Raw genomic sequence first — 15,136 nt, forward strand, 5'->3', positions numbered from 1 at the left:
CATCAGGAATATAGGTAGGCTAGGATGATGTGTACCTTACAGATACCTAAAGATGGTGAGATGGGAGATGGTGAGATGGTGAGATGGATTCCACCCAAAATGACCCAAAAGTGAAACTTTTTCCAAAGATGAGCATGGGCTACTTACACAAGAAAACTGGTGAGGCAGAGTGTGTGGATATTCATGAAAACTCAGTTTCTTCCCTGAAAGAGTATTATCTGCACAAGAGCTATCAATCCACCTTCCCCTTTGAGCTGAAAGCATTGTGTTTTGGAGTAAAGCCAATGCCAAGTTTTAACAGATGGAAGCCTGTTGTGTATAAGATAACTCTGCACCAACTGCTGGACATCACTGCGCCATTGTCCTGTGCTTTGACCACATTTTCTGCAGCGCAGAGTGTGCTCCCCTTTGTGCTTTTTCACCTCTCCTCCCCTCTTCATATTCTCACAGCTGAAATGGTTGTGGCAGCACAGAGGGCTCCACCGATCCCAAATTTGTGTCCTGGGGCACCAAGGCATTGACCACTGGAACACTGCCCTCAAATAATCAATTGGATAGGGTGGCACGCAAACATTGCGCTGGCCAACCAGCGACAAGTTGGGGTATTTCCTCACTCTCTGGAGAGGAACCACTATTTGTTTAATAGAGGTCACCACCTGAAAACGTTGCTGTGCTCTCTTGGGCTGCCACACTCCAGGAAAGAGGAGCTGGAAAGCTGGACACCGGCTGTGGGAAGTTCTGGGGCCTGGAGGCCATTTTGGTTCTGGTAAGCACAGATGTTTGTCTTCTTCTGTTTGTGTTATGAAGAAAAACCTTCTAGAACCTTAGCTAACAATTAGAAGCTCACTCTTGCTGCCTTGCCTAACAAAGCTGCAGACAGACATTGCTTTTGTTTGCTGAATTAATAAAGCATTTTGAGTGCTTCTGGCAATCCAGAGTGTTTTCCTAAGCCATAATAACATAGCCGTATCATCTGGTGTGCACAGGTAGAACAGCTGCATTGATTCTAGGAGGCTGTCATTAGATCTGGTAATTGTCGCAATTCTCCTTTCAGCAGGAAGTGTTGTTGAGATAGGTCAGGGCTGGAACCCTCCCAGAACAAATCTGCACTCTTCCAACTGAAGCGACGTTGTGCTCCTGTGCACCAGGTGAGAAGCAGGCCCTGCGGCTACGTGCGAAAGATGCTCCCCAACAAGTCCCAGATAAATGGGAGAAGGGAAGGCTGTGCCTGTGCTTGCTTGCTTCTCTCTGTGAGGGAGCAGATGAGGTTGGGTGAATGTATGGAAAAGCAAATGTGGGAACAAAGTGGGAAAGCGGGCAGGAAAGAGCATAAAAATGCACTGAGTATTTGGAGAAAGACAGTTAAAATATCCAATGTTTATTCCATCCCCTTCCTGCTTCATTCTTCCTTTGCACATTGTCTGTTTGGTTAGATTTTTACCTTTTCAAGCCAGTTGGGTTTTTTAATCCAGATGCTTGCAAAATGCCTTGCCCAAATTTGAGCATTACATAAAGAACAGGTAATGACCATAAACCAAGAAACACATCTGTTAAATGTTCCTTTCTGAAACAATTTAATGCTGGATAACTCGTTTTAAAGCTGGATTAAAATACATTATGTGATTATGAAGTACTTAGAAGATAATGTAGATAAGCAGAATGCTCTTATTAAATTCATAGTCATAGAGACCAATTTTTTTTTACTGTAGAAATTCAAACTCAGAAGTCTCTGGCAGTCTCAAAGACCTTGCAGCAATATCTTGCATCCCTCCAAATCAGAGGTCTGTCCTCATGCCTTACCTCATTTCTTCACTGTCTTCATTCTGTCAATGAAGCTGGGTTCAGTACGCCTCTGGTTTTCTCAAATATGTTCCTGCTCTCTCCCATTTGGGCCTTTTGCTTGGGAACACAACCCAGACTGATTTATGTACTCCCAGTCATCAAAAGTAGTGGTCATAGCTCCATGCTTGAGGCTTTTCAAGGCTGAGCCACACAAAGCTAGTGCCAATGCAGACACCTAGTGTTGGTCGCAGCCCTGGTTTCAGCAGGAGGCTGGGGTGGAGACCAGCACAGATCTCTTCCAAGTAAAGCCTCATCTATGATGATACTTTGATTGCAAAAGGTGATTCTTTGAGTTTAAAAGAAAAAGTGTTGACTGCTGTAAAATGTTAAGCTTTGGTTTTACACATTAAGGCAGATCTCTGAAAATGAGGTGGGATGGCTCTCCAATCTACCATTTGCATACAGCCACAGACCTAGATGTGCTTACAGTTTTACTGGATACTTTATCGTGGGTGCTAAGCAACCCCATAACCTGTAGCGTGTCACCCATGAAAGTCTGTCCACCTCTTGCTGTCATTGTAATTTTGACTGAAATGAACCCATAGAAACATAGAATGGCTTGGGTTGGAAGGGACTCCAAGAACCATCAAATTCCAACCCTCTGCCTGTGGCAGGGCCACCAACCTCCAGGTCCGATACTAGACCATGTCATCAGGTACCACACCATCTCATCTTCTACACAAGGCCTAAGCCCCACCAGAAAATCTACCAGGTAGGGCATCCATTTGTGTGGCAACAGTGGTGTTCTTGATGTTCCCAATGGTCAGGCAATCATTCATTTACAACTGAAATGTAACCCTCCATTCATTTCATACCAACATCTGTTTATTCCTGTCAGTTTTAAATAAATCCATTTAAACAATCCAGTTTGGAATAATTCCATTTTAAATAAAGGCTCTGGAGAGAAAAGGCTTTGAATTACAATTATAAATGAATTACAATATTATGCATATCATTCTTAACTAGAACATTTATTGTTTCACATCTGACTCCTCTTTCACTGAGAAGGAAAACTGCTGAAATCCTGTGCCTCCAGTGCAGCAGTAACCCAAACCTTACTACATCTTCCCTCAGCAGAGCCACCATGTGCACAGGAAAGTGTTCGAGGTGCATTGGCATCACCCTGTTCCCGCTGGCTGCATGTGCTATCATCTCCAACATCCTCCTGTATTTCCCCAATGGACAAGTTCTGCAGCTCAGTGAGATAACCGATCTGGTGTGGTTTTTCCAAGGCATTCTGGGAGCTGGGATACTGGTAAGAGAAGTGTTCCTTCTGTTTGTGTTTCGTAGAACTTCTGTTAATGTAACAAAAGTCATGGCAACTCCTTTTCAGAAACATCTGAGTCGGTTAATTGGGAAGGTAGAGTATGGAGCTGAGAAAGTGCATTCGAGACTCAGAAAGTCCCCAGTTCCTGAAATACAGTGATTTCCTGAAATAAACATCAGCTTTTCCAGGTCATGAGTAAGACTGCCTTTCCACTGTGAAGAACAGTGATGTAGGTGATCATGCCTTTGCAGTCAAAGCATAGATGAGGTCTTAAGCTCAGCCAGAGGTGGTGAGCTTTCACCTTGAATACAACCCTTCCTTATTCCTCTCACTGATTTTATTCTCACAGAACCTATCTAAAAATATTAAGGACAAAACTGAAATGTTTTTTGATAGGTGTTCATTAGTGACCCAGCCACCACTGTGTAAATGCGGAGCTGAAAAGGACTTGAACCCCAAATGCCTCCCATGCTCCTCCATACTTGGCTCCTCTTGGATTTGGTCTGGTTTGTGTGTGGTGTTCTGTGACCAGTTCTCCATTCCATGACTCAGAAAAAATCTGAATATCCATAACCAGAAGGGAACCTATTTGGGAATACTGATATTTCCAGTTCATTAGAAGCCTATTCTGTGCGTGTTCTTTCAGTTATCCACTCAGGTGCAGACAAAAAGCTGAGCATGCCTATGACAAGCAGTGGCTGTTATGCAGTCTGGACAGATGGTAAATTGGTGCAGAGAAGGCTACTTGCACATCAGAAAACCAAATGCTTAGAAATAATTAAATTACAAAGAAGTAAATCTTATTTAGTCAGGCCATGATCCAGCTACCACTTAAGTCTATAGAAAACTACAATGGATGTGGCTCAGACTTAGACTTATATTTCCCCCCGCAGAAATGTGGTATAAGATCATTCAATAAACTTCTCCCCATCAGCAGCTTACCTGCTTCGTCTTCTAGCTGCCACTTGAGCATATTACTCACACTGAGTCTGAATGTAAGAAATGAGTGCGTGGAAGGAAGCTTAAAGGACGAACTACATGAGAGACTGGTGGAAAACTGGTATCACTGCAAGCCCAGGAGTCATTGGCGTTCAATGAAAGGAAAGGCAAATGTCAAGCATGAAAGCATCACAAGCTCATTCAAAACATGCTTTCTTTTAAGGCTGCCACAGAGGCTTTCCTGTGGCCAGCACTGCATACTTTAAAGATGAGGACAGCAAAGAGAGAGGGGAGGAAGCATTTGCATTGGCCTTCAAAACACAGACACCAGCAGTAGGAGTAATTATCAATCCACAAATACTGCCACTGAGTGTACATGTTTTCCAGAAGAGAGTATGAGAAATGCCCACAGGTGGAGTGGGAAAGAAAACACTCATTGGCTCCATCTTCCAGGTGCTGGAAGCGTGGAAAAATGGCATCTGGCTTCTGGGCCATACAGAAAAGAAATACAGAGGGCAAGAATACACCATGAATGGAGCCTGGGCAGTATCCTAACTCCACAATAAGACAGACTGGGCTTCACAGATCTCCCCCATGAAAATATACTTGCCTCCAACTGGAAATCGACCCACTGATGGATACCCAGGTTACCAGCACTGAGCAGCCACTCCTGCCCTTTCCTTCTCCTCCTGTTGCTTCTCTAATCAGAATTCACATGACGTGAAAACCTCCCCATTTACTTATTTCCAAAGGTTAAGTTATAAAGAAATTAAGATTCTCTCCATGTGCCAAAGTAACATCCTCCTTGATGGGAAGCTTGTGTAGTGCTTACACCTTAGATGAGAAACCTTTGATGAAGAGACAGTTCTGAAGGGAAGGGAGCTCTCATTCAATGGATAGAAGTTCTAGCTCCCCCTAAAAGCCAGATGGCAATGCACTGGGACTGCCTTGGGGGCCACTTGTGTTTAAGAGTTTCTGTTTTCAGGAAGAGGTCTTTTAATCTCACTCCTCTACCTTTGTAAGACTCCCAATTGTGGTTGAACAACCACTGCAGGTGCTGGAGGCTATCCTTGAGGGGAACACAAAATGCAACCAGGAGTAAATTCATAAAGAAATGTTTTGGGGCTACAAGTCTAAGGAGGTTTTGTAAGACTGTCCTGCACAGTCTTAAATGGATATTCACACTATACACATAAATCCCCTGGACTTCATTCACCATGGACATTCTGCTCCTCATCTCCTATATGGGACAACATCCCATCTTGCTGATTTTGTATCTTTTTCTTTTTAAAATATTTTTCCCCCTCCTCCTTTCATTAACTTTACAGAGACGATTTCCTACTTTGTAAGATACTGTTTTCTTACACAGCTCTGTGAAATGCATGCAATAACAGTGGTGGGCAGATGCAAAGCAGCAGGAGCGCTTTGGCTGCACAGCTGGACTGATAAAAAGCTTTCTTGCCTTCAAGCTACCAAACTAAATGCAGCCTTTCCTATCTCCAGAGCGCCTGTGTAAGTGGCATTACATCCTGAGATACAGATGGTTGACCACAACCTGCTTCCTACAGATACTCCACCGGGCTCATCCATTAGAGCAGTCCCAGCTTGGGCCAGGGAGAAAGACTGACTGAACAGTTCAGCCTTCCTAGCACTTAAATGGGAGGTAGAGGATGGAGATTCAAATTCGAGATCAGCAAAAGGCAAAATACTTGGCCTCCTACCTCCATTGCTCCAGCAACAAACCCTAATAGTGGAGCAGGAGGAAAACTTTCAAGAGCAGAAATTGTGTTTTATCAGAATGAAACCAAACAATCTCCTAAAAATAAGCAGTATAGCTTCAGATAGCTTCAGCAGACAGAATTACTGTGTTAGAAGCATGCCAGACAACTGTAATGTCACTCTTCTTCCTTAGCTACTTCCAGCAAGCACAAGCATCTCAACTGCTGTAACTCATAGAGAAGAGCCAGAAGGTAGTTTGCATTTGAGGAACATGAAGCTTCAACTCCTATACATTAAAAGCCACCCAAGCAGAAGGACTGTGTGCCAATTCAACTTGTGCTTTTCTCGCAGGTTATTTTGCCAGCATTCATGATGCTGGGAGCAGGCGGAGCAGGATGTTGTGCTAACAGATGTGGGGTAAGTAGATGTGTTGAAACGGTGCTATGGGGTTTGCACAATAGCTCTGAAATGGCTGCTCAGCAGGTGGAAACGTAAAATAACAAACCGTCACACCACCATCAGCAGCCAAGTCAGGGAAATGCAGAAGAAGAGCCTGATTTGCAGCGTCTCTAGCTGAGACTAAGAGCTCATTTAGCTAACAAGAATGTAATGATATTGCAGACACTGATATGAGGGGAATTGTACTCAGCCCAGGCAGGTACTGGGGCATTTAGCCACAGCACTGAGGGTAAGGGAAGCAAAGATACTTCACCTCACCCTGCAGAAAGTAATGCGTATCTCCAGCTTCCTCCAGCTTGAAGTGATGGTTCACTTTCCTCTAAACTCTTTCATGGCAATTTGTTTCCCCATAGATTTATCCCTGCTAATCTCTGTATGGGTGGGTAGGGTACCAGCTAAAAGCCTGAGCTTCTATGGCTGGTACTTAGGAACCAGCACTGCTTCCCAAGGGCTGGTCCCCATGGGAGGCTCTGACCCATACCATACAATTGCCCAAGGGCTTGTACATGAGAGGTGCAAATACAATTTGGGCTCTCTGTCATCAGACAAAGGCCAGAGAGACTTTTTCTCTTGATAATTAAGAATATTATAAAGCAACATTTAATACAGACATCTCCATTAACTTTCATGCCCAGGGCACAAAAGTCAAATGTCCCAGGACAGGCTGTGTTTCTCCCTCAGCCCATTGACCCTGGTGATATCACAGTGCTGCCAGTAGCCCACACCTGCAGACTCCACGTGTTCCTCTGCTCACCACCATCTTCCTTTTGATGTCTGAGATATCCCAGCTATGTCCCTTGGTGGCCAGGAATCCTTTCTGTACTTTCCCAGCACTGATAGGTAATGGGCAAACTGTGAGTCACCAGGCTCTAGAGAGCAGAGGAGCTCTGGGACTGGTTCAAACACACACAGTGGCAGTTCTGGGAGGATCTGAAATGAGGTCCACAGGTCTTGGTGGTTTGTCCACCATGTTCTACCCACTGGCAGAGAAATAACCCTCACTGGAGCTACTCAGGCATCACTGAGGTCCAAGGATAGTTTCTGCTTGAACCTTAGATGTAAAATGGTCATTTAGACACAGTGCTCAGTATTGCATTTCAAAGAAAAAGAAAAATAGCTAGAGAACCCATAGTGCCTTGAATTATTACTCAATCAGAACATCACTGTTTTCCTCAGGGTTGAGACTCTGTCCTAGGATAATCTGTGCAATTCCTAGTTTAATAGCTCCAAACTTCATCACAGTATTTCCATGCTAAGTATCAACAACAATGCTAAGAATAATTACTATATTTCTCATCGTTTTATTCATCTTTTGTGTTCTCCGGTTCATAGTGATTATGTGCTGCGTTGAGTAATTTTTTTTTCATTAATCCATTTCAAATTGTTGCTGGCCAACACATCTAGATGGCTTCTTGTTCTTGCATTATGAAGTAACAGGTGGAAAGTAACAGATGTAGAAAGCTTCAGTGTGCTGCAGCTTAGCATGTACACCACTGAAAGCATTAGCAGCACTGGCCAGCAAGTAAAGAAGCCCCCTGAAAAACATTTGATGTCACTGCTTCATCAAACATACTCCAGCGTGTCCCAGTACACCTTAGCAGTTACTAGTAGAATGAGAATAGCTTTAACAGCTTTCCAGACCAACTAACTTGTATAATAATGATATCCAGATAGCCAGATAGTCTATTAATTCCTGAAAAACAAACAAAAGCAAACAAACACAGAAACAGAAAAACAGGGCAAAAAGGAGCGATGCAGAGCAGTTCCAGCTGGGACAGAAGAAACTTCACCAAAGAGGCTGGTGCAAATACACAATGAATGAATGCTACAAGTCTTAGAATCATAGAATCATAAGGTTGGAAAGGACCTACAAGATCATCTGGTCCAGCCATCCTCCCTTTACCATACCTACAGAAAAGCACTAAATCATATCTCCTAGCTCCCTATCCAGACTTTGTTAGCTCAGCACAGACAAAGTATGTGAAGAATAAGGCATTGAAGCAGTAGGAGATAGCAAAATCGGTCAGCAAAGTCAGCAAAAATGATAGCAAAGTATTTCCAAAAGGGAGAGGTCAGGCCAACACCATGAGAAAATAATCATGTCTACAAACTCAGGTATCCCAGCTTAGACTTCATACTGCAACTGAAAACCAAATGAGGAAATTATATATATGCATAATAAAAGTGATAAGTAAAAACAGTATAACAAGGGTAAATGCTGAACTGCTGAGATGATTAGATAGTTAATAAAACTGGATTTCCATGGAATATGCAACAAGCCTGTAGAATAATCTCCAGAACCATAGAATTAGTGGGGAGCTGTGTCTAGTAAACGCCAAGAAGAGCCAGTTCAACAGCTACACTGAAGCAACAACTGCAGCTGAGTCCCTTTCAGTGACAAGTAAACATTTGGCTATATGAACATAGGCACAGTAAAAGAATAACACGAAATGAAGCCAAGCATGCAGCCAAGAGATTTCAAGGGAGAAAATCCTGTGTCAAAGAACAATCACAAAAGCCAGCACCAACAGGTACTACTAGTACTACTAGTACTAACCACTGTGAAACAGTAGTAGCATTTGTCTTTTTTTGATCAGCATTGTCAATGGGTTGTGCTGAGATAAAAGAAATCATAATCATAAATGAAATCCTTTGACCAGGATGTAGAACTCAAAGATGAAGTAAATGAGAAAACAGACAAGGAGAAATGGTTCAGCTTAGGTAGGAGCTTCAGACGCGGTATCATTCACTCACCGTCACTGTGAAGCGCAGCTGGTGACCTTATTATGAGAGACAAGGCATCAGCTACAACCCGGGCACTGCTTTGATCCAGGACAATACCAGACTATCTACGTTTTGCTGACCTTAACGCTCCACTAAGACACAACTCAGCCAACGTGCAGATAAAGACAAGAGTGTCCAGCTTGGAAAAATCAGTCAGAATTTTGAATCAGTGTGATGAAATAAGTTTCCCAAGATACCCCAGCAACTCGCAATGCAGGGATTGCTGTAAAGGCAAAGAACACACAAAATGAGTCAATTCACACACTGACAACAGGCAAGAATATACAAAAAGCAGTAATGTCATCCTCTGACAAGTTGGAAACTGTGTCCACCAGCTCGAACATGTCTGGATAGGGGATAGTTTTCAAGACTGTGTGACAGAACTCCAAGGTGGACAGCGGATATTTCCATCTGGCTCTGCAGTACGGACCTCTGCAGAGCAGCTGACACTGGGACCTTCATTTAGGACTGGTAGTTGTCACAGGGATTTGCTGGCTATGGGGAAATTGAGGCCTGAGGTGCCTGGCTTCAAATCTAAGTCATGGATGGGAGCATTCTCCATGTGCTTTCTCAGGCTTGCTTGCACCCTGCCCCTTAGGCCACAGCATTTCTTCTCTCTTCTTGGCAGAGCTGTGAACAACCACAAGCCTTTTAAGGACTCTTAACTGGACTAGTGGGTTGCCTGTCCCAGATGCAATGCTAGTAGCACCTACCTAAGTATCTTATTCCAATTTACAGAGAGCAATACATCCCATACATTAGTGGAAAACTGCCCCTGAACAAAGGGAACAGTTCTGTGGAGGTAAAGAAACACAGCATATCCCAAGCTGGAAGGGACCCACCAAGGATCACTGAGTCCAACTCCTGGCTCCACACTGAACTGCCCAAAACCACTATGTATGTGAGTGCTGTCTAAAAGGTGTATTCTCACTCCAAAGGAATATGACAGCTTATAGAGAAAATAAAGAGTATATTATAAACAAAATGTATTTTGAAAACATGATTAGCATTTGTTAAAATTCCTTCTACTAAGATTCTGAAAGTACATAATGTCTTATTGTTTGGAAATCTTGGCACCTGATGTACTACTGGTTGACATAAGGTCTGAAAGATGAATTTGAAATTAAATAGATTTTTATGTAGTTAATGATTAAAACCATCATTACATTGAGAAGTGTTAAGTCTCAATTTATGCCGGTTTTTGACTTAATTCAAAGAGAGCATGGCAGTAAATTGAGAAAATACCTTAAAAGGGGTACCCAGAATACTATCATAGAAACACAGAACGGATTGGGTTAGAAGAGACCTTAAAGTTCACTCAGGGAACCTGTTCTGGGCTGGCTGCCCCCCACCAGCTCCTGCTGCCCAGGGCCCCATTTAACCTGGCTTTGAGCACCTCCAGGGATGGGGCACCACCACTCCCTGGGCAGCCTGTTCATTTGAGGCCACCATTGATTCATTGCCACATGAAGCAGAATTTTCAACATGAGTGGTGGTTACCACAATTCAAGCTATTGCAACATGAAGGAAAGCACCAATAAGAAAGACTCTGTTACGTTTCTCATCAATTGGCAAAAATTACTAATGCATACTTCACTGTTTTCATACCTGGTTGAGAAACTGCTTGCTTCAGTTGGTTCAAGGGCTGAGACAGGTGCTCTGGGAGAATCATTTGGAATGACAAGGTATATGAAATGGACCACATCATATCACAGTTTCATTTATGGCTTTTGGAAAGTAAACTCATCAGATTTATAACAATAAAATGAAGAATGATTAAATCTCTGGTCTTATCTACTTTTAGAAGTAAAACACATACAATCTGAAACCCTTTAATATCTAGGATTGCTGAACTAGTTAGAAGTCAACTATCTTTTATTCCACAGATACCATCCTATGACTTTTATCATATAGTAGGAAACAGATAGCTCCCTTCCCATTCACTGTAAGCTTTCCATGATATTCAGTGCCTCTGTGTGTGTGATACTGAAGGTCTTTTCCCTTTCAGATGCTGCTGTCAGTGCTTCTGGCTCTGCTGGGTTTTGCAGGAGGAGTGTACTGCGCAGTTCTCTCCTCAATGGGGCTGATTGGGGGTCCTCTGTGTGACACGGGTGATGGAGAATACCTCTATCCTTTCAGAAACAACACTCTAGAGTGAGTATGATTTATAGGCTCCTCTCAGTTTGTGTTCTCTGATTTCACTGTTCTTCTTTTCATAGAAAACTTATTTTAAGTGAATAGCTGGTCGACACTGTCTACACCCAAACTCATGTTCCTCTGAGCCAGCATGTTCCAGCTGCTCATCCCTTTGGCCAAGAGCTTACCTATAGGCAAAGTGTCTATGTTTCTGCCATTGTGCTTGTCAGCAACCCCTTGTGCATGTCGCACCATGCCTTCAAAAGGCTGCTGAGCGATGAGCTGTGACTATCATCAGAGTCAAGAGGAAGTATTTGATAATTACGCCATATTAATCTGTTAAATCAACATGAATTGAGTCCTCTCTGCCTGCTTCTGAAAAGTAAAGCAAAAATATTCTTTGATCCTTTAAGGGCAAACTTGGCAACCACACTCTTCAAGCCAGACCTAGAGATGATGGATGGGCTGAGATACCTCAGCAGAAAAGGAGAATATGGAGAAATATTTTAAAGCCATTAGATACCTTTCCCCTTAGGTTTTAGCACTGCTGTGAGCATGCAGAAAAGCGTGGGTATAGTCATTAATTGCACCTCTGCAAAGGGAATCCTAAAGAGAATCACCAGATTTACCAGTTGAAGTATAATCTGAGACTCCCTTTTCACACCCTGCAAACAAATTCAAGAAATATAAAGCCAGAAAATGCAAAGCTGTTCTGTAATGGCATACAGGTGAAAGCATTCTCAAATTCTTACTTATTAATGCATTGGCAATTGTTCTTCTTTATAACAGATACAATTATTTGTTCAACCAGACAACATGGAGTATTTGCAAAGAACCTGAAAACATCATCCTTTGGAACATTGTCCTTTTCTCTATTCTCCTGGCCATTGGTGTGATTGAAGCAATTCTTTGCTTAATTCAAGTCACCAATGGACTCATTGGCTTCGTGTGTGGCACATGTATGAGGAGAAGAAAGGTTGGTATGCAGTAAAATAACAGAGAGCTATACATTCTTACCACTTCTTTAATGATAATGGTATGTAAAGAGAGAGATGCACAACCCCTGACTGAATGCCTCTGGAAAGAGGAGGCAGTTCAGATGCATTTGCACATTATTAGTCTCCATCTCAGTGCAGACTGGGATAACTCAGCTCTCAGATATTTCATAATAGCTGAGAAGTTTGATGCTTCCCATACTCCGCTGCATACTCAGTTGCGCTTTTGTGCTCCTGCTCAAGAAGTCTTTTGGGTGAAGCGTAATGGCCCTCCAAAATGTGCAAATGGGAAAGATAAGAAATAGAGGACTTTTTTATTAGTAGTAAAAATGTCATTTTACAGACCTGTAGAGAACTTCTTTCCAATTTGGTTTATCATTACTGCTTCCTTTCCAATCTTACTTTCATTGCACAAGATGCTTGCAGTAAGTCTGATATCCCTCTGGAATATTAATTAACCATCTGTCATTCATTGCTTTTCAGACAAACATTTCAGGAATGTGAACCACATGCAGGGGGTATCAAGACATGCCTTGAGCTGCAAAGTCACATGTTACAAAAATAACGCATTGTGCTGTATTTATGGGGGGAAACAAAGAAACCAGCAAATGTTCAGCAGTGTCAGGGGGGTAAAACTGATCTTTTAAATGAAGAAATCATGGTTGAAAATGGATACGTCATTTACATCTGAGACTTTGGATTTTCATCTCTGTAAATACTCCTGCTGAAACTCAGGTAGTGCCAAAAACACAAATCTGTCTGGTCTGGTCTGCTGTGTTTATGTATAACCTGAGGTCCCCAAATGGAAGCTCACCATTTGCCCTCTTGTGTTCATGAGAAACCAAATCACTGACAATGTGTGCATTTATCAGCTGCACAAAACAGGATGTAAATAGCTCTGCTTGGATGTAAATAGCTTCCTGTCTCCCCCAGACTTACCTTGAGCTCACATGTGTCTTCCTCTTACCTTGCTACCCAGGATCCCAGTTTTACTTTAGGATCTACAGAGAATATATTGAGCTGCACCCACAGCTCTGCAGAGTCAAATGAAACACACAGACTTCAGCATCCTTCAGCCACTCTGGATACAAATCCCTTTCTTGTTTGCTATCTTTCTGTCACCAAAGCCCAGTTCTTCAGGAGCATCTGATACATGCAGTAGCCCCAGAAGAGCATTTTGGTCAATGTAGACCATAGATTTTGGAGCAAGAGTTTAACTAAGTGCAAAGGAGAACCTCAGCATCAATTTTGCCCTCACAAGATTGTGTAGAAGCCTCACTAAATTCCGCACAGCTTTGTAGGGCTGTTCTAGAATAGATCACATGCACGAGCAATTAACTGCTGAAGAAAAACATTAAATCAATAAGGCGAGTAATTACACACAGCTCAGTAACAAATCAGAGATATAATCTGAAAGGCAGCAAATTGCATAAGTCTTAGTGTTACAGCAACAGTAATCCCAAGGAGGATCTGTGTAATTCTCCATCATCAGTCACAGTCAAACCCTTCATGCCAAAGCCCATGACTGGCAAGTTTCAGAATCCCCATCGCGTCGCTGACTTCCTCAAAGGCTAATTCTTGGCCATGCCTCTGACTTCCTTGAGTCAGGCAAGCTGTAAGAACATTGTTATCCATCCTGAATGCAAGTAGAGAGCTATGAAAACCTTCTTTGCACACCCAGACCTTCCACACACACACACGGCCATACGTGCCATCCTCTAATGCAGCACATGAACCCGCTGCAAAAGCTGGTGAAGGAAATGTCAGTTGTGCTAAGAAGAGGAGCACACGGACACTTGCTTAACGTATAACTTCACCCCTGAAAGCAAGGAGCCTGGCCTATGAAGCTTAAAATATCTGTTGTAAAGTGAGTTTAAGGCTCGTTGAGGTTTGCCAGTGTGACATAGGTGCATCCAAACTTGCGAAGTTGGCCTAAAATTTGATGTGCACTGTGAGCAGCAAAGCCTGGGCAATACTGCCATAAAAAAAAGACATCAATTGATTCAACTGAGAGGGAAGTCAAGGAGGCAGCCAGATGGATGCTCAGCATGTAGTCAGATTGGGAGGGAGAATCAATGAGAACTTCACAGCCCTTAAACATTAGCCCTGCCCTCATCCTTTAAGTTTTGTCTCCCTGTTTCTTATCTGAACACTAGAGCCAGTTTGGGCTGCACCAACACCACTACAAGGAAAGATATCCAACTGTATGTAGCATCCCACAGAAAGGTAAATGTACTGCTGCCACCTGTTTGTTCCCAGCTGTCCTGCCCCAGGGATGCTGGGTGTTGTGTCTGTATACTAATGGGAACACCTCTGTAATCACTGGTTTCACTGATACATGTAAATATTAAATATTGTTATTCAAAAATTGTGTTCTGCTTTGATTCGTGTGACCTCAGTGTCTCATGGCTTCAAAATAGTTGCAATAGGAACAAAGAATCAGAGAGTAGCAGAATTATTAAGGTTGGGGAAGTTCTCCAAGATCATCTGTCCAACCATCAGCCCACCATGCCCACTTACTACGTCCCTCAGTGCCACATCTCCACAGTTCCTGCACTCCCCCGGGGATGCTGACATGGAAATTACATGGCAAGTAATTCTGTGAGGCCCCAATCAGCCTCCAGGTGCCACTGCAGGTGGCGAGGGTCTCCTGTATGTCCTGTGTCACACCTCAGAGCCCCTCACAGGTTTCCAGAGACCCATCTCAGTTGTGGAGATGGGCAGGGCTGCCAATAAATGTCTGCAGGATGATAACAATAACAACAGCATTGGCTGGAAGCTGAATTCTTCTCTTCCCGCTATAACTGAAACTGATGCAGAAGATCAGCCAGGCACAAAGCTGTGCTGGTTGGAAGAGATAATACTCCTCATTAGGGTAATGCTCGTAATAAAGGAGAGAAAGTGTTCCTGGGGTTACCTTGGCACAGCAATAAAACTGTAGACCAAGCACACTATTTGAAAAAACTGCTTGAGAGACCAATGGGCTGCTGCTGTA

The 15,136-nt window shown here is 43.0% G+C and overlaps 1 protein-coding gene across 6 annotated transcripts; it reads left to right on the forward strand.

Moving 5' to 3' along the window:
* Positions 1-629: 629 nt before the first annotated feature.
* On the forward strand, positions 630-14,509 carry LOC107308445 (transmembrane 4 L6 family member 1-like). Of its 6 annotated transcripts, none has more exons than XM_015852342.3 (7): positions 646-766; positions 1,055-1,148; positions 2,917-3,097; positions 6,119-6,184; positions 11,019-11,164; positions 11,936-12,122; positions 12,625-14,509. In XM_015852342.3, the coding sequence occupies exons 3-7, from the start codon at positions 2,927-2,929 to the stop codon at positions 12,643-12,645; spliced, it is 591 nt and encodes a 196-aa protein (XP_015707828.2). In that variant the 5' UTR covers positions 646-766; positions 1,055-1,148; positions 2,917-2,926; the 3' UTR covers positions 12,646-14,509. The 6 variants fall into 6 exon arrangements, with proteins under 6 accessions (XP_015707829.2, XP_015707827.2, XP_015707828.2 ...); XM_015852344.3 differs by having other exon boundaries at positions 2,920-3,097; XM_085536452.1 differs by having other exon boundaries at positions 682-766; positions 1,058-1,148.
* The last annotated feature ends 627 nt before the right edge of the window (positions 14,510-15,136 follow it).

Source organism: Coturnix japonica, chromosome 1 (assembly GCF_054131305.1).
Source record: "Coturnix japonica strain WE chromosome 1, WE-NBRP24, whole genome shotgun sequence".
NCBI classification, from domain to species: Eukaryota; Metazoa; Chordata; class Aves; order Galliformes; family Phasianidae; genus Coturnix; species Coturnix japonica.